General features: G+C 38.0%; 2 protein-coding genes and 1 long non-coding RNA gene across 3 annotated transcripts; 2 read left to right on the forward strand and 1 right to left on the reverse strand.

Moving 5' to 3' along the window:
- Positions 1-140: 140 nt before the first annotated feature.
- LOC308387509 (cornifelin homolog B-like) lies at positions 141-7,351 on the forward strand (the record flags this gene model as incomplete). Its single annotated transcript, XM_080867615.1, has 5 exons — positions 141-212; positions 2,396-2,498; positions 6,361-6,474; positions 6,559-6,716; positions 7,229-7,351. The coding sequence occupies 5 exons, from the start codon at positions 141-143 to the stop codon at positions 7,349-7,351; spliced, it is 570 nt and encodes a 189-aa protein (XP_080723741.1).
- A 567-nt stretch (positions 7,352-7,918) lies between these two features.
- LOC308387178 lies at positions 7,919-10,451 on the reverse strand. Its single transcript, XR_013969901.1, has 3 exons — positions 10,316-10,451; positions 8,556-8,712; positions 7,919-8,295 (listed from the first exon to the last, which is right to left on the reverse strand). It is a non-coding gene; the product is annotated as an uncharacterized lncRNA (long non-coding RNA).
- Positions 10,452-12,595: 2,144 nt separating this feature from the next.
- LOC308386729 (cornifelin-like) lies at positions 12,596-16,613 on the forward strand. Its single transcript, XM_080866471.1, has 4 exons — positions 12,596-12,743; positions 13,051-13,164; positions 14,193-14,350; positions 16,260-16,613. The coding sequence occupies exons 2-4, from the start codon at positions 13,059-13,061 to the stop codon at positions 16,380-16,382; spliced, it is 387 nt and encodes a 128-aa protein (XP_080722597.1). The 5' UTR covers positions 12,596-12,743; positions 13,051-13,058; the 3' UTR covers positions 16,383-16,613.
- The last annotated feature ends 1,036 nt before the right edge of the window (positions 16,614-17,649 follow it).

Genomic DNA, 17,649 nt, shown 5'->3' on the forward strand with positions numbered 1-17,649 from the left:
AAAGAGGGTGTTGAAACTGCTCCGAACTACTTAGTGAAGTGATTGCTGGCATCTGAAATCTGCATTTGCACACTCTGAAACCTTGTACCCCACTCATTATATTCGCAGAATCAAAGTTCAGAGTGGGATGGAAGAGACCCATGATTGAAGTCCATCAGGGTCAGTTTGCTGGGTTTGCACTGGCTCAGAGCGGCCATCAGTCTAGGCGAAAGGTAATGACAATGCTGCAAAACAGTCATTGAACAGCAAAGTAGTTGCTCTGCAGACCTTACTGTGTCTATTGTTCATCTACATCTACCTTGGTATTATCTTTGACTTTGTACAATTTTATTCAATTGTACAGAGATTTATGTCACATTCATTTTCTGCGTGTGGGGGAAAAAAGAAAGTAGACCACCATCAACACATCTATTTCAGGATCTCTCAGTCTGTGGAGAAAGAGAAAGGAGAAAAGGGCTTTTGTGTGTTGCAGGTGTGTAAAATCTAACGTTCGTTGACGTTAACATGATTAGTAGCTACTGTCATACAAATATGTGACCAAAATGAAACTGGGGCATCTGATGACGTTTGTTTTTGATGGACCAGGCGGCTATGAACCGGCTCTAAATTCCTATCAAGCATTCCTTCTTTTTGTTGGACATGTTTATTGTGACAAAGTCACGCATACGTTACTTTCTGCAGGAAGCACCCACAAGAACACCAGATGTACACCAGCTATTTAATAAATGCAAATGTAAAATTTGACACCTCTTGTTGTGTTTGTAATACATTTTTTCTGATAATAAATAGTTTAGATCAGGGGTGGGCAACTCCAGGTCTCGAGGGCCAGTGTCCTGCAGGTTTTAGATGTGTCCTTGATCCAACACAGCTGATTTAAATGGCTGAACGACCTCTTCAACATGTCTTGAAGGTCTCCAGAGGCCTGGTAATGAACTAATCGTTTGATTTCGGTGTGTTGACCCAGGGTGAGATCTAAAACCTGCAGGACACCGGCCCTCGAGGCCTGGAGTTGCCCATCCCTGGTTTAGATGATGCAGAACAAAATTCAGCAAACTCTAAATAGGTTAAAAAAATATTTAGAAATTCTAGTAGAAGTTTAAAAGCATAACTTTTCAACTTTTCAAATTCTCACTCAATAATGTAAAATGTAATAGTAATAATGTAATGCCTTATCAAAAAGTTAACTAGCTGATAGTTATACTGAAGAAAGATGGAAGTACTGATGCTGATTGTCGACCTTAAGCAAACAACATCTATGCAGACATCTATGTAGACAGTGATGTACAAAACTCTGACTAAACCTGTCATTGTGTTTGAGAAAACAGCGACAGTGGTATTCAAGTGCAACAGGAATGCAGGGCTATGCAGGAAGGGTAGAAGGACAGATGATTGTCAAAACCTTTTCCATTCCTTTGTTTGTTGTTTTGGATTTCTCAAGCTATTTAGGTTGATCTGCATTTACAGGCAGGCATTTGTATGTTGGCAAAGAGCAAAGTCGTAAAGCACCAATCATTTCTTTAGTGTCTGTCTTGCTAAAATTTTATTTAAAAATTTTCGCAACAGTGTTTTGGTCTGGACACCATTCCCTAACATTCACGGTACATTCTTTAGTGTTCCTTTAATGTGGTTTGTTGTTTAAAGATGATGATGTGTATCATTAAATGGAAAGTTAATGGTGATTGTTATACTGAATAGAGTCTGGGAGAGGTTTATGTACTTATGTTCCTTGGAAGGAACAAAGAGGTGACCTTTTGATGCCAAAGCCAACTTTTTGTGTCATGTTTGTTTGTCTAGTTATTGAAGATGAACATTCATGGTCTTGTGCCCTGACATACACAGGAAACAAAGTGAAGGAAACTTCTTCTAGAAACTTTTAATTAAATTAGACTTTTGCAATCCAGCTAATCCAGCTGTTGAAAGACAAACTTTTCTTTATAATCAAAATGCAACGAAACCTTAATCACAGGTTAATCCAAGGTTTCAATTTTCTTCCAGGTCTAATGAAAATACTGTTTTGGTTTGTGGTCATTTTCACCAATTGTTCCTTTAACTAAGTCTACCTTCTGTTGGAACAAGAAAGTTGAATTATTTAAAAAATAACCTACATTACATCTGTATCAGTTTTTAAAATGTTCTTGTAGGAATTGGTCTCTACCTACAAACAGCGTAAATATTCTTGCAGGAAAATGAGAAATATGTCATCCTGTTATTATTATTATTATAAAGTCCACTAACGTTTATACTTTTCTTTTCAGTAAAATTAAAGAACTAAAGCAGTGTTACATATTCTTTTCCGTGGTTTTCTTTTAATCCACTGCGCATTCCAGTGGAAAATACAACTATATCAAAAAAATTTTTTAAATGGTGAACCGGTGTGTCCGGATTGTCCTGTCAGGTGATCGCTTGTGTAAAAGGGCTTAAAAGAGCTGCGGAAAGCAAACATCACCTGTGCCTGCACAACATTGAACTCAGAGCTTTCTTATCTTCAAACACAAAAGGTAAGGCATTTTATTTTATTTTGCTTATATCCTCATAAGGTCATTTTCATGCATTAATGATGCAATTATTGACGTGAAAAGTGTATGATTTTAATTTGAAAAAGTATTGTGTGTCATCAGTCTGTTAGAGTTTTGGGTTGGCATGTGGTTTCTGAATTGTGTAAAAGTTTCCAGTGCAGTGATGTGTGCTGTCATAGCTGTAGCAGTGTGCAGTTAGATAACTGAGCACTGAAACTTTTATTCCTTTGCAGCCATATTAAATATGTGTACAGTTATTCACTGGCCACTTCATTAAGTACATCTGCCTAGTACTGGATTTGACCCACCTTTATTTTTACAACTGCCTACAGTCTTTATGGCATCGATTCAACAAGGTGTTGGCAACATTTCTCAGATATTTTGGTTCATATTGACATGATAGCATCACCGAGCTGCTGCAGATTTGTCAGCTGCACATTCATGATAGGACTCTTCTGTTCTACCAGATCCTAAAGATGCTATGTTGCATTGAGATCTGGTTGCTGTGGATAGCATTTGGGTGGAGGGAACTCATTGAGAAGTTCTAGAAACAAGTTTGAGATGATTAGAAATTCGTGACATGGTGCGTTATCTTGCTAGAAATAGCCATCAGAGGACGGGCGCACTGTGGTCATAAAGGGATGGACATGGTCAGCACTCAGCTAGGCTGTAGTGGTTAACCCTTTCATACATGAACTATTACAACTGCAATTAGGAATTTTTTCTTAAGTATTCTTATTCATCTTTAGGCATTAAAAAACAATTTGAGGTTCACTTTTTTAAACACGTACTTAAGTACACTTTGACAACACTGACTGACCAGTGGATGGCAGGGTATGGAGTGACAAATCAGTGTCCAATTTAGTGGTTTATGTGCCATTTATGTATACCATCAACACTGACACAAATACAAGAAAACAGCCTTTGAATAGCTGTCCACTGCAGTGACCACTATGCATGAAAGGGTTAAATGATGCCCAGTTGGTACTAAGGGATGCAAAAGGTGCCAAGAAAATATCCCCCAGACCATCACAGCACCAGCAGCCTGAACCATTAGTACAATGGTTTTCTTTCACTTTCTTTATGCCAGATTCTGATCATACCATCTGAATGCCTCAGCAAAAATTAGGACTCATCAGACCAGGCAACATTTTTCCAATCTTCTATCGTCCTGTTTCGGTATGCCGCCTCTTTGCTGATACGGGTGGCAACTAGTGTGGTCTCCTTGCTGTTGTAGTCCATCTGCTTATAGGTTCGACATTTTGTGTATTCAGAGATCCTCTTACATAGTTTTAGTTGTAATAAGTGGTTATTTGACTTACTGTTGCTTTTTAAATCAACTCAAAGCAGTCTGGCCTTTCTCCTCTGAACTCTGATATCAACAAGGCATTTTCACCCAGATAACTGCTGCTCACTAGATATTTTCTCTCGTTTTTTGCAATCCAGCAGATCAGCAGTTTCTGAAACACTCAGGCTGTGTCGCACTGCTGGCACGGTCTCTGCACAGAAAAAATCTGCGTTGCGCACAAAAAAAATCTAACCTGAATTGAAATTAAAGTAAATATGTTAACAATTCTGTTTTCCAGTGTTAGTCAGTTATTGACTGGCTGCTCCAGTATGGGATTAGAACGATGCCACCTTATCCCATAGTCCAGCCACTGATGCGATTCACATTCGTATATACGCAGCTAATCAACGTCGTTGACAGGCTATGACAATGTGCCGACACCAGTGTTTTAGCGAACAAAGCAGCCTGGCTGATGTGGAGTGAAGCCACGTTAATGACAAAGTGTACAACCATTGGAGATGTGAGCAGGACAGACGGAACAACTGATGGAAAAAGTGTGGACTTTATACCAGTTTTTAAATTGTGTTGATCGGCTACATAAAACCAGAGTTACGATAAAAATATCTGCAATGTTTGGTTTTCTTCCTGAATACTATCGTTGTTTATATTTACTGCTGGAAGAAAACGCTGGAAAGCCTGTGAGCAAAACCAAAACACCCCTCACCCTTTCCCATTGGTCGAAAAATGTACTATGTCGACCAATCAAAAAATGATATGGCAACATGGCATTTAGCTGTTTAGGAAGGGGGAGGTTTTAGGAGTGACGGAGGTGTTTTGAGATGTGAGAGATTTGCCACGTTTAGCGCAAATCTTGTGTAGTTAGTGTGTAGTGTAGTCAATAGTTTTGTTGTGTGTGTCAGAACAAAGAGGCGACTGCTGAATGTTACAGGTGTTACAGGAGTGATACATCTCCTGTTGTCAGGCCTGCAGGTATCAGGCTGTTGTTCTCCTTTATCTCATAGTGGACAGAAATGATTATTTGGAGTGCCACAAATAATTTGTGTGGCATCAGATTTGATGCAGAACAGCTGATTGTTCTGTAAATAGTTTGAAATGTTTATTTAAAAAAACGCCTTGGCTGCATTTTTAGGTAAACAGCTGCAAAAAACTTTGTTGTTTGCAAAACTCAGTTACTTTTTTTTGAAGAACTATATAATTAATTGCCCAACATTGGTCATTATTTACTGTATTTTGCAGAGAGAGAGAGAGTTACAGGACCCAGACCACAGACTCATAATACAAGTCAGAGCTTTATATTTGTTTAAAAAATAAAGTTGTGTTTTCAAAATTGGAGTTCAAGTTATTTTTACTTCCAATAGTGTTAACATACTGCACAGGTCATGAACAAGATTTTTTTATTTTTTTCATTGTAAATGGGCTAAAGCAGTTAATTAAAAGTAGTCTAACATAAATGTAAACGCTGTAATTTGATTATTTTAATAAACCATGTAACTTGGATGGATTCGATGCTGGCGTGACCACAGTGCACACATCTAATGTCGCTCACAGTGATCCAAGGGTGTGTTTGCTCAGACACATGAAAAATTAAAGGGAACATTGGTGCAAAGCCTCACAGATGATGTGCAGCAGTGGGTCCCTCAGTCTGTCCTCACTCTGGACACTTGCAGTTGTCACACATGGTAATCAAATGTATGATAAGCTGCAGGATTCAAACACAAGCGTAACTTATAAATACATGTTTATACTTTTATTACACAGTCAGAGAGAAAGACAAAGAGAGAGAGTGCAGGACAGACAGGTGACAGTCTCAGGTGTACACACTGCTACAAAACAGCACAAGAGAAGGAGGATTTAGTGTTTGTGTTATTACGAAACAAGAAGAGTTCCCAGATGGTACAGTGGACACATGTGACTCCTGTGATTAAAGCATCTTTCTTTCAGCTTAACGAGTGAACCGTCAGCTCGTTCAAACACACGTTAAAGTCCGTTTGGCTCGACACCACCGAACAGAGGCAGCAATATAACATAGCTGACTTTAATTATCCATGAAATCATCACATTCTCTGTAGGATTAATGTCAACTACTGAACGGTGTATATTTTTAAAGGCTTTAAAACCAAGTTAGTACAAACGTCACTAATGTCACATAACTTTACCGATATGTGGCCAACAGTAATGTTTTAATGTTCTTCATTATTAAACATTTGCACATAAATAAGTGACATAATATTCAGTACTTACTTTTGAAAGTTTATTTTTCGGCCGTTCCGCTTCAGCCGTCTGCCATATTTTTCGGCAAAATTATCCACACCATTCGCCGCGCTATGAATATTTCATTTGAGCAAACAAAATTTCTGTTTTTAAATTTGCCATTGTGATTATCTGTATAAGTGAAATATCTGATTATATTGTCAAGTTTTGAATGCACTGGTTAGGTGTGGTTAATAAAGGGTTGTGGCTGCTCTCTTCCACAACAGCCTTTTGTAGTGCTTAACCTTGTGATCTTATGAACTTTCAACCTGGTTCCTCCTTTAGACTCCATCATGACTGATACGATGGTCGTCACGCAGCCTCAGCCTGTGATATATGTTCAAGGGTCGGATGAATGGTCATCTGGGTTATTTGACTTCTGTGAAAATGTGCCAGAGTGTAAGTGTCTCTGATTTATATCTATACCACAGCAAGTACTAATTCACTGCCAATGCACTGTGCTTATCATTTCTCCTTTTTAAGGCCTTTTTGCTTACTTTTGCTTACCCTGCTTCGCCTGTAAAACTTCGAGAGACTACGGGGAAAATCTCTGTCTCCCTCTGGCCGACTGGGTGAGCGGCATGATCCCGCCGGCCACCATGTCCATGAGGGTCTCCATGCGACACCGCTATGGCATCACCGTAAGGCCAAAATTTGATTTTCTTTTTAATGTATCTATATTTCACTCACTTAGCCTTCAGCCACTCTGTTGCACTAATACTTTTGAGAGGAGTTTGTTTCAACTTTTTAAAAGTTGCTTTTATTTGTGTTAACTATTTCTTTGCCTACTGCGCGTTTGCCTACTGCGCGTTTTAAGGCTGTCAGTAGGCTACTGACAGCCTTAAAACGCGCAGCCTTGTAAAACAACCTTTATAACATGACCAAATTATAACAAAAGAAAGATTGTATATCACCATATTTCGGATTTTTAAAGGAAGAAACTGTATTTTCTTAAATCATTCTGTGTCTGAATAATTTTTATAGATCAACATGTATTCTGTCAACATTATGCAATCTGCTCTTTATCTATAAAACTGTGCTTAAGACTATTTCTTACCTAAGCCATTGGGGTCTTTCAGCTCTTACATATTAACATAAAAAACTGGCCTGGTTAGCCACTTGCTGACCAAACGTCACTGTGTTTTGTTTTTAGGGCACCATGTGTAACGACTGTGTGCTTTCGACATTCTGTATGTCCTGTGTCTGGTGTCAGATGTCCAGAGAGATGAAGAAACGAGCACTCCCAGTCGTTATGGTTGCTACTAAAAACGTGTAACCTCTTCCTTCTTCATCATGTCTGGGGCCACCATCCTCATGGAGTCTTAGCAGCACAATACACTTTAAACAGAAATCCAACTGTAGCCATCCAAGCTTATTGAAGTTAGGAAACTGAAATGAAGTAAAAGGAAACTGTTTTTAATGTAATTAAACTATCATTAACTATCTAAAATAGTGCCTTTTAAATTTTATTTTACATTTTTCCCTTTGAGAACAAAAATTCTTCACCGAGGGGTTTATAATGACCACTTATTAACCAAAGAATACTTTAACTTGAGTTTAAAGGGGGTGTTAAAAGTGTGTTTTTGTGTAATCTCACATACTTTAGTCAGGTTTGTATTTTATTTTTATCTGGCATAATGAAAATTTTAAACAGATAAACTTAAATGACATAAAAATCCAAACACTGTTCTTTCATTTTTTGTCAATAAAATTAAGTGAAAGGCACATGACTCTTATTTTTCTGTGTTCATACAGCACGCTGTTAACAGATGGTAAACATACAAGTGTATGAAAGTGAATTTCAAAAATACATAAAAGAAAAAGGGTTTGGTTACCTTTAATAAGTGCTTTAAAAGTGTAACACCTCAGAACACAACACTGGATGCCACTTCTTTTATTGTTTTCTTCTTTTTTTAATAATTAATTTTGATAGTAGTAGTAGCAAAAGTAGTAATGGCAGAAATTAGTTGGGTGCCAGTCCTTCAAACTAGCATGTGCTAATTTACTGATATTGATATTTTTGGTAAATTCAGCTGTTTTCTGTTTGAAGGAAGCTGACATTTTATCAGTGATGTATGATCCTGACAGAAGGTTCTTCCACAGTGCGATGTTTTTTTTTTTTTTTTTTAAATCCTGTCCCTTCTGGCAGGTTTCAATCAGAATTATAACAAAAGGATAAAGCACAGATGGAAAAGCACAATGTATCACAAACTGATGCACCTGTAAGAAAAAACAAAGGGAAAAAAAACTGTTCATTCAGTATATGAGGACATGCATTGATGTATATAAGATGCAGAGAGTATTGTAGTCTCTTATGTTATGTAGCGCAGTTTCTGATACTATAATCAATTTTAACTGTAAGTTCTTAAGAGACTATGAGCTGTCAATGTCACACATCGGGAGTCAATTCTGAAAATTGATAAAGTGTTTAAAATGTAAAGTGTGTGTGTGTGTGTGTTTCTATTAAGGATTTCACTCACTCTTTGAACGAATATCAAAGTCTTGGCCCTTTAACAGAGATGTGATACAGCGCCATCTGGTGGTTGACTTTCATTGGAGATTTTTTCCCTTTAATTTAGCTTGAGGCAGGTGCATGGTTGCTGATTGTTCTTGAGAGGATTTGTGTCTCTGATATATCTGGGGAAGTTAAAAGATGATTTTTCTTGATCGCCTCCATCTATAGCAAAGAGCAAAGTACATACTGTAATCTTGCATGTAGTGTTTTCAATTTTCAGTGCCAGGACTATCCATTATGGGGTCCAGCAGAGCATTAAAGTCACCTATTGTCATTTTTGAGCTATAAATATACTTGCGAGTGATTCTTTGGCATGATTTATTTCGTCTTCTGGTTATTATCTTTTATTCATTTTCATTCCTTGTGCTGTTTTATATGTGAATGGTTGTCTGTCTCTCTGTGGTAGACAGACTGATGGCCTGTCCAGGGTCTACCCTGGTTCTCACTCCATGGCAGCTGAGATAGGCACCAGCACCCCCGCGACGCTGAATTGGAAAAGTAGGTTATTTGGAGTGCGGCATCATGTCTAGTATTTCTGACCCTAAAAGTCTTATTGATGATTTCAGGATACATGCAACAGCTGTTTGTATTGTAAGTTAGAAGGGGAGAATATCAGAAAATGCTATCTTATGCTAACTAAGACCCAGTGGAACCCCATTTCCACTTAACAGAAACCGTACTCATACGTCAGGATTGTTAGATGTTCAGTTTAATGTATGGACTTGAAATTCACTTTAAAGTGAGTTCGTTTTACTTCATGCCATCCAGATTTCATAAAATTTCATTTTCAGGTTTAAAATGAAATGCAGTGTGGTCATATTTTTATGGAAGGAACTGGAGTTTTGGTAAAGCCACAAATCCAGTCAACACTGTCTAAGGAGCTTGGGCACAAAGCAACTAGACTTCTTCAGAATATGTTTCACGTCTCATCTAAGAAGGTTCTTCAGTTCTAAAAGCAAATAGTCCCAGGTATTTTAAACCTAGTGCTAGGGGGGTGTCCCCCTACTAGAGGATTGTTGACCCATTATTAATAATATGCCTAATCAAATGAACCAAGATTATCATCAGAGGTTTCATGTGAAACCACTGTGAAACTTTGACTCACCCTATCATTTGACCTATTGAGGTCCCCTGAGGCAAGATGTGAGTGGGGGTTGAGGCACCTGGGAAGAGACATCAAGATTGCATTGTAGGTAGCAGACAGTTGGTGTCGTAAGCCACCCAGTCTGACTGCCGTTCACAGTGCACGTAGACGGCTTCTTTCACTACTCTTTCAAACCACCTGTCTTCTCATTCCAAAATGTGAACACTGGCTTCCTCGAAAGAGTGACCTTTATCTGGTACTGTACACAGACATCCAGTCATCACAAAAACGCACTTATGTGAGTGGAGAGTTCTGTAGATAACCTACTAACAATGCACTGATCTACAAAGAAAGATGCAGTCAGTTCATTCCAGTAACAATCATTCCAGCAAGAGCAGCACAAATATTAGGTCATAACAAACGGCTTCAATGCAGGTATCCCACCAATCTACTTACCAAATAGCACAAGTTTTATGTTCCTAACCGAATCGATATGTTTTTTTTAAAACGTTTTTGCAGCTGTTCTCTGGACAAAACTGATAGGGACTCATCCTCCCTTAATACAAATTGTGCCAAGGTGTGATGTCGCAATCTGAAAACAGCTGATCTATCTGGCATAAGGAAGAAAAAACACAGCTTACCATCAGATCTTGACGCAAACATGTTTGATTAAAGTTACCGTTCTATCGTGTGCCACGTGAGTACCTCGGAGGTTGTAGTTACTTATTAAAGTAAATATTACTCAGACACACTTCAGATCGAAGCCTGAGTATTTGCTGCATTTTGAGAGACATCGCTACTTGGTTTGAAACAGATGGATGAGAAAACCAGTCTGTCGTGTTTTAATTCTTTACCAATCTTTGTGTGGAAATGGGGTTAAAACCCGAAATGCCAGATTTCAGTCAACTTCCTGGAAAACACAAGATGTCTGCCTGCACAGGTTTAACAACTCTGTGACAGGCCCAGGGGCAGATGTTTCGCTGTCTTTTTTTCACCTACCACCAAAGTAAACAAGAGTACATAGCTAAGTCTCTCTTTCTCTCTCACACATACATGCACACAGTTCATGCTAAGATGATAGTGAATAGTAATAATCAACTATATTAATAACATGATTCCAGCTTTTGATCAACACCAGTGGTGGATCTGCCAATTCTGGTATTCTATGGCAAATGCCAACTGGGCTCCATGGTGCTAGGCAGTGAGCACAGGGCCAAGTAGAAGATGTTCGGCCCTCAAGCCACCCTCACAAAGTCTGCGTTTTACTGTTTGGTCAGAGACATTTACACCAGTGGTCATTTAGTAACTCTGGTAATGTTCCTGTTCCTACTTGGACAAAGGAGCAGATACCAGTCCTGCTGATGGGTTAAGGGCCTTCTACGGCCCAGTCTAGCTCTCCTACTGTATTTGTCTGTGCTGGGAGGCACAGCAAACCTTCTGGCAATGGCATGTATTTATGTGCCATCCTGGAGGAGTTGGATTCCCTGTGCAACCTCTGTCGTATCTAAGTATCATCTCATGTTACAAGTAGTGACACTGACCCTAGCCAAATGCAAAATTAGTGAAAAAACAATCAGTAAAGATGAAAAACCATTCCTGTTTTGGGGGTTGTATCCTCTAGTGCACCTGCTATTAACTTCATCAGCACCAGAGCAGCTGGAACTGATTAATGACCCCCTCTGCTACTTAGCCGACCAAATCAATATCCCAGAAGTTTAGAAGTGTCTCTTGAATTTTTTTGAGCAGTGTATTTCCTCTGACATCAAACCTTTTCATAAATTTTTAATCCACTCTTTTAATCATTTGAGTGTAAAATGACTGAGAAAATACAGAACAAGTTTATTTGACCACCACCAAATATAAGGTTTATGTCACAGCTGGCCTACATTAACAGTATTGATCATTACCAAAATATTTCTCATATTTCATTGAAGGTTAATTTACCAGTATGGACAATTATATTTGTAATGCTAAAATGTAATCATTATTGTTATCGATGACTTTTCATAACTACTTTTCTACAAAAAAGCAGACAAAAAGAAAAAGCACATTATTATTGTAAGGTGCCAAATTACAGTTGAAATCCTAACAGAAAAAATTGTTTTAGTTTTTGACTTCCCAGATAAGTCCAATGTTCCGGCTCACCCAGTCCAGCCGCCCAGTCAGATGTTACGCCCTTGGCGCCTGTCATAACCCATATAAGGCGTATCTTTGCATCTTATATTAAGATCCTCTTCCCGCCTCCTTCACAGCGATGCTCATCGCTGTTTCATCAGAATGTCAGTGTTACTGAAAATCAGAAAGATGTGGAGCTCTGATTCCAAAGGTTTCGGTGAGGACAGAGCCAACGCTTTGGCGTCACGCCCGCAACGTTGACTCATCCACGCACGCCAGTTCCTCACTTCATCTCACAATAGCACATTCCAAATGCATGACCACTCCTAATGGAAATCATAACAATCACATAAAGGAACATAAAACCTCTATTGTTACTGTTGTTGTTTTTTCGGTGTTAATTACAGTGAATTGCCTGGCGCGAACTTTGGGTTAGGGCAACTTGACCTGTCGTTTTTCTGCCCACAGCTTTTTAGTTCAGAGGGCACGAGGTCACTGGAGAATGCAAACAACAACAACAACAACAACAACAACAAAACAAACAAACAAACAAACAAACAAACAAAAAACCCCAACACGCTCACTTTAAAGAAAAAACACACACACTTGAGACATGTATATGAATATGAAATACATGCATATGAATAGAGAAAGCTTCCGTTCCGTCAGTAATGGGAGTCCTCAGTATGCAGCAATACCACATATATTTCCCCGGTGAAGTGAAAGCAGTGTGGGATCATTTTTTTCCGCATTAGACAATGACCTTTCCAGTTGCCGCACCTTCACTTCAATATTAACACAAAGTTGTGGAGTGAACCGGTGCGTCCGGATTCTTCTGTCAGGTGATCTCATGTTTTCTAAAAGGATTTAAGACATGAGAGCTTCTCGGAGCTTTCAGAGATCAGCTGTGACCGAACATCCACCTCAGAGCTTTCTAATCGTCAAACACAAAAGGTAAGACATTTTATTTATTCGTTTAGTTTCGTTCCCATCCACATGAGCTCAGACTTTATATATTAACCACAGTAAAATTATAAATATAACGAGCAGCAGTTTACTGTTTTAATTTAAGAAAGTAATGATATTATAGGCCTATTAATAACCAACATGTTGACAAGTAACAATTTAAAAGCAGAGGAGCTCTTTAATGGTTATTGAGAAAGGCTGGGAGTATAGTGAACATTTACCAGCTTTCCTGAAATACACACCTGATTGTAAGAGGACTTGCAGTTGGAATTTTTCACCTTGCTCTTTCTTTTAGGCGCCATCATGACTTCTAAAATGGTTGTTCGGCAACCTCAGCCTATGATGTATACCCAAGAGTCTGATGAGTGGTCAAGTGGGATCTGTGACTGCTGTCAAGATGTGCCAGGGTGTAAGAGTCTCTTAATTATCTTCAAAGTTTATAGAGGACTTTTGCTCTGCAGTGATCGTCACACATGTGACAAAGGAACTTATTTTGCTCACTCGAAGGGAAAATATTTATTCCTAATAATCAAATTTTTAAAACAGTAGGAAACAAAATCAAAACAAACAACAAACAAACAAAAATGCTGTTTTCGTATTTCATTATCTATAAATAACATAAAAATGAATCAAAGAGTGTTTTTTGTTTTCTGGACCTGAACCTCCTGATGAAATCCAGGAAGCCACACCTACATAAGAATTAAGGCCGTAGTATGTTTTTTTTTAATGTGGTGAGAAAGGCATTGGTCCAAGAAAGAAAAAAAGGATTTATTAACATCCTCATATTTTCATTTGTATTTTCAAACACGTGGTGTACGTCATGTGATTGGTTGTTTTAATCAGACAAAAAAAGGACAAAAGATAATTGTACTTCCGTCATACTTAGGTGTTATTTTCAAATTTAACTCATAACTTGTACATACCCACATGCACAACTATAGCACTCACACTTATTTTTTCCAAAGACATAATAACCCCGTTTACACTATTTTCAAAGATCTGATTTGTTTGGCATTCATTTTCATTTCATTCTCTACAAAAGGGAATTTCTATTCTAATAATGATTAGCGTCTTTTAAGAGCACATGCTCGCCTTTTTTTCTTTTCTACATTAACTCACTGTGTCCTTGTATAATTTCAGCATCATAATGATGTTAGATCTTATTTCTTCTGAGTTATTACTTAAATGGCCAAACCGAAATGATGATAGGACAACTATAAGACATTTTATTTTCAGTTTAAATCAATAATAATGCTACTTCCTTAAATAGATTTAAATCAGACGTCTTTCTAACACATTCTACATAAATAGCGCGGCTTATTGTCCTGTTTTCTTTATTAAGCATTTCAGGGTTTTACGTGAGTGTGTGTAGTTGAGTGTTTTCCTGGTTTCGCAGTCCATATCATTTGCTTTTCTCTGTATCTTTGCCTCTTTCAGGCTGTTGTGCTTTCTGGTGCTTGCCCTGCTTTGCCTGCATAACTTCGAGAGATTATGGTGAGCCTCTCTGCCTCCCCCTGCTGGAGATTTTCAGTGGTTTTATCCCGGGAATCACCATGTCCATGAGGGTCAACATGCGACAGCGCTATCGCATCAGGGTAAGGCCAATGTTTTCAGCTTTATACAGTTAGTTCCCGAGATGTTTGGACCAATATAATTAAATACATCAGACCCTGAGCTTTCATTTGAGAGATTTTTTTTCTTTAAGCAGGTAACAGCAGGTGACCTATTAATAGTCATTAAGTCAATGGTAATGGTCTTATAGCTAGAACTGAGCCAAATAAGCAGAGTTTTAGAAACTAGAATATATTTGCTTTCAAATCAAGTCTGAAACCTGCATTTGTCCTTCTAGTATCAGATTTCGGTTTGGGTATGATCTTGAAAAGGTCAGTGCTGACCTGGTGGATGTTAATAGGTAAAGCTACAAAAACAAAACAAATCCATCTGACAGATAGCAAGAACATTAGAAGGAAAGATGATCCTGAGCAGAATGACTAGAAAATAAAAAGCATGAAATAGTCTCGGAAGAGCTCATGATCCCATTAAACAGCTGGATGTTGAAATGTGCAGAGTTACAAAGTAGATTGGATGGTGCTCAACCCTAAAGATGGGTGTAGCCGGTCTGGCCTTAAACTCTTATTGCCGTTAGTTCTCTGCGTTGTGTTGTGCGAATGACCAGAGGAGTCAGCTCTCACTTTGCCAGCTGGGTGGATTTATTCTCCCAGAACTGTTTAAAATAAAAACAAAACAGTACAGCAACTTCACTTTACTGGACTTCTGCATGAACACCTCTCCTCAGCGGGGCCTCTAGGCGACTGAGGTGCAACATTACAACAAATCCAATTACCAAATAATACTGCTAAAATGTATTTATATTCATATATAACAAACAAAAATGCACTGCATCGTGAACATATAGTGACAATTACCTCATCAACAAAATTATACTTTAGGGAGACTTCATTTACCAGTGGCAATTTTACATATTTACAGTAAGTTGAAACAGTGAACATGAATCACAAACAAACAGAAGATATAACCAGTTCACATGACACAAAAATAAAAGAGGGAGCTCACATACCTGTTTAAAATAAAAACAAAACAGTACAGCAACTTCACTTTACTGGACTTCTGCATGAACACCTTCAAGGGAGAGAGAAGGATAGCGGACCACATGAGAAGCCACGTGCATGCTCCTATGCTCTCATCTGAGACATGCTAACTAGCATGTTACAATAAAGTGCTGTACTCGACAGAGAAACAATAATTCACACTAAAACATCTAACAGAACTATGAGACAAAATGCACAAAGGGAACGAGCAGTGTTTGAATTACTTTTAGTTACTTTAACTGTGTTTATTTGCTCTGTAACTGAGAACACTAGCGTACGCTCACCTCTCCTCAGCGGGGCCTCTAGGCGACTGAGGAAAATAGCGCAGGAAGTGACTTCGTGGGAAGTCAAAGGTCACACAAACAAAATAAAAGCTCCCAAAATATAAATACAGAAAATAAACATATATAAATAAACACATATACATAACCAATACTGACAAAGCGAGATAACACTGCAGGATGGATCTTTGGTGAAATATAAATTATTTTTTAATACACCCGTTACATCGGCACTGTTTTTCTTTTTTTTTTTTTTTAGGTCAGAAAGTGGAATATTGTACAATTGCTGGCCAATTCAATGAAACTTTTTGAGTTTTGATGACTTTTGTTGGTCAGTCTGGTAAAGGTAAACAGTGTATTGCAGCATAATAATCAGGAACTGTAGAAAACTCACCTTAAGGAACAATAACTCCAAAACCAATTCAACAGAGTGAAAAGCAAAAGGTTAAAAATGCAAGACTTTTCAGTCCAAACTGCTAAAACACAACCAAACTGTAACCGCACATCAAAAAACCTGATTCATCTCTTTTCACAGGAAAAATCATTTCCATATTAATGTAAAAACTGATCAGATTGACTGTTTATTACCAAACGTGTCTGTATTTTATCTGCAGGGCACCATGTGTCGGGATTGTGTGCTTTCGACTTTCTGTTGCGCCTGCAGCTGGTGTCAGATGTCCAGAGAAATGAAGAGTAGGAATGTTTCAGTTGTTATGGTTGGTGCCAAAAACACATAACCTCTTCGCTCTTCATCATCACCACCTGGGCTGCTGGTTACTTAATACAACACCATCTGCGTGGAATGTCAGTAACATTTTACACTGATGACTTCTTTGAGGAAGAGTAGTGTTCACGTCACTGACAGAAACGTGTCTGTAAATATGACTTTATTAAAGGGAGACGGGATCATGGCTTGCTGACTAAAACATTATAGAAATCTCTTAATAAATGTTAAAAATATATAATGACCTTTGTCTTGAATTTTAATCTTTTTTTTTCTTGTGAGTTTGCTTACATACACAACACTAATGGTTGCATTTAACAAGTCACAATCTACGTTCACAATAAGCACTGGGATTCAAAAATTTGTATAAAAAACTGAAGAATGTATTTTTTTTATCCTGCTTGCAATTAAATAAACAAATAGCACAGAAATAAAAAGAGAGCATGGAGGTTTTATTTATTTATTTATTTGCGTTTATCACCAATAAAAAATAACCACAGTATGTTCAGAAAGCAGTTAATTCTGTGAATGTCCTCTGCGCCTGGGTAAGACTCCACCTCAGGCTAAAGACACACTGCACAGGAAGGTGACGCGGGCTCCTTTAAACACTTGTAAAAAAGTGACACGGCCACTAGAGGGAGTCAAACTCTTTACAATGAGTCCAACAGCTCGTTAAGGCTGAGGTCAAAGTGGGTCACACAGGATCAGACTGACTACAGCATCGCCACTCATGTTTCACCTTACAAGCTGTGCCACCTGTGTGTTCAGGAGGAGAAACACGTCATAAAAACACCACACAATGTAAGATATTTCAGTGTAGTTGATAAATCTTTGTTTTACCTCTGCAAAGTTGTGGAAGTCAGAAATGAAGCTGCAAGCAATTTCATCACTGTCAGTAAGTCAATGTAGAATAAAGATAAAGTTTAGAATAGAATAATTTTGCTTGTCTACAGGAAAAGATGCAATATTACAAGTTTAAACTAAACTGTTACTTTCCTTGAAAATGATCCTTGCCTCAAGATTTCTTCAGGTAACAGAAAAATAACACAAATACAAGTTTTTAGTGATTTTTTTTCACTCCTGTATGTTACAGATATGATATAATTTTAATTTACTTGATCAAAAATTGTATTTATAAATGATCTCATACCCACGACTTTGAGTTGGATAAGCGGATTAAAATGGATGGTTGGAATTATCTCGGAATTTTGTCTTCCCAAAGTCTCAGTGTAATTTTTCCCTTCTGAAGCCTGATAATGGGTTTCTGCATTGTCATAGTT

Source organism: Rhamphochromis sp. 'chilingali' (genome assembly GCF_963969265.1).
Source record: "Rhamphochromis sp. 'chilingali' genome assembly, chromosome: 19".
Classification (NCBI taxonomy): Eukaryota; Metazoa; Chordata; class Actinopteri; order Cichliformes; family Cichlidae; genus Rhamphochromis; species Rhamphochromis sp. 'chilingali'.

Bases quoted from the DNA above. Each gene is read 5' to 3' on its own strand.
- LOC308386729 (XM_080866471.1), top strand. From the start codon at position 13,059: ATGACTTCTAAAATGGTTGTTCGGCAACCTCAGCCTATGATGTATACC. The intron at 13,165-14,192 runs GTAAGAGTCTCT...TGCCTCTTTCAG, and splicing joins CTGTCAAGATGTGCCAGGGT to GCTGTTGTGCTTTCTGGTGC. The intron at 14,351-16,259 runs GTAAGGCCAATG...TTTTATCTGCAG, and splicing joins GACAGCGCTATCGCATCAGG to GGCACCATGTGTCGGGATTG.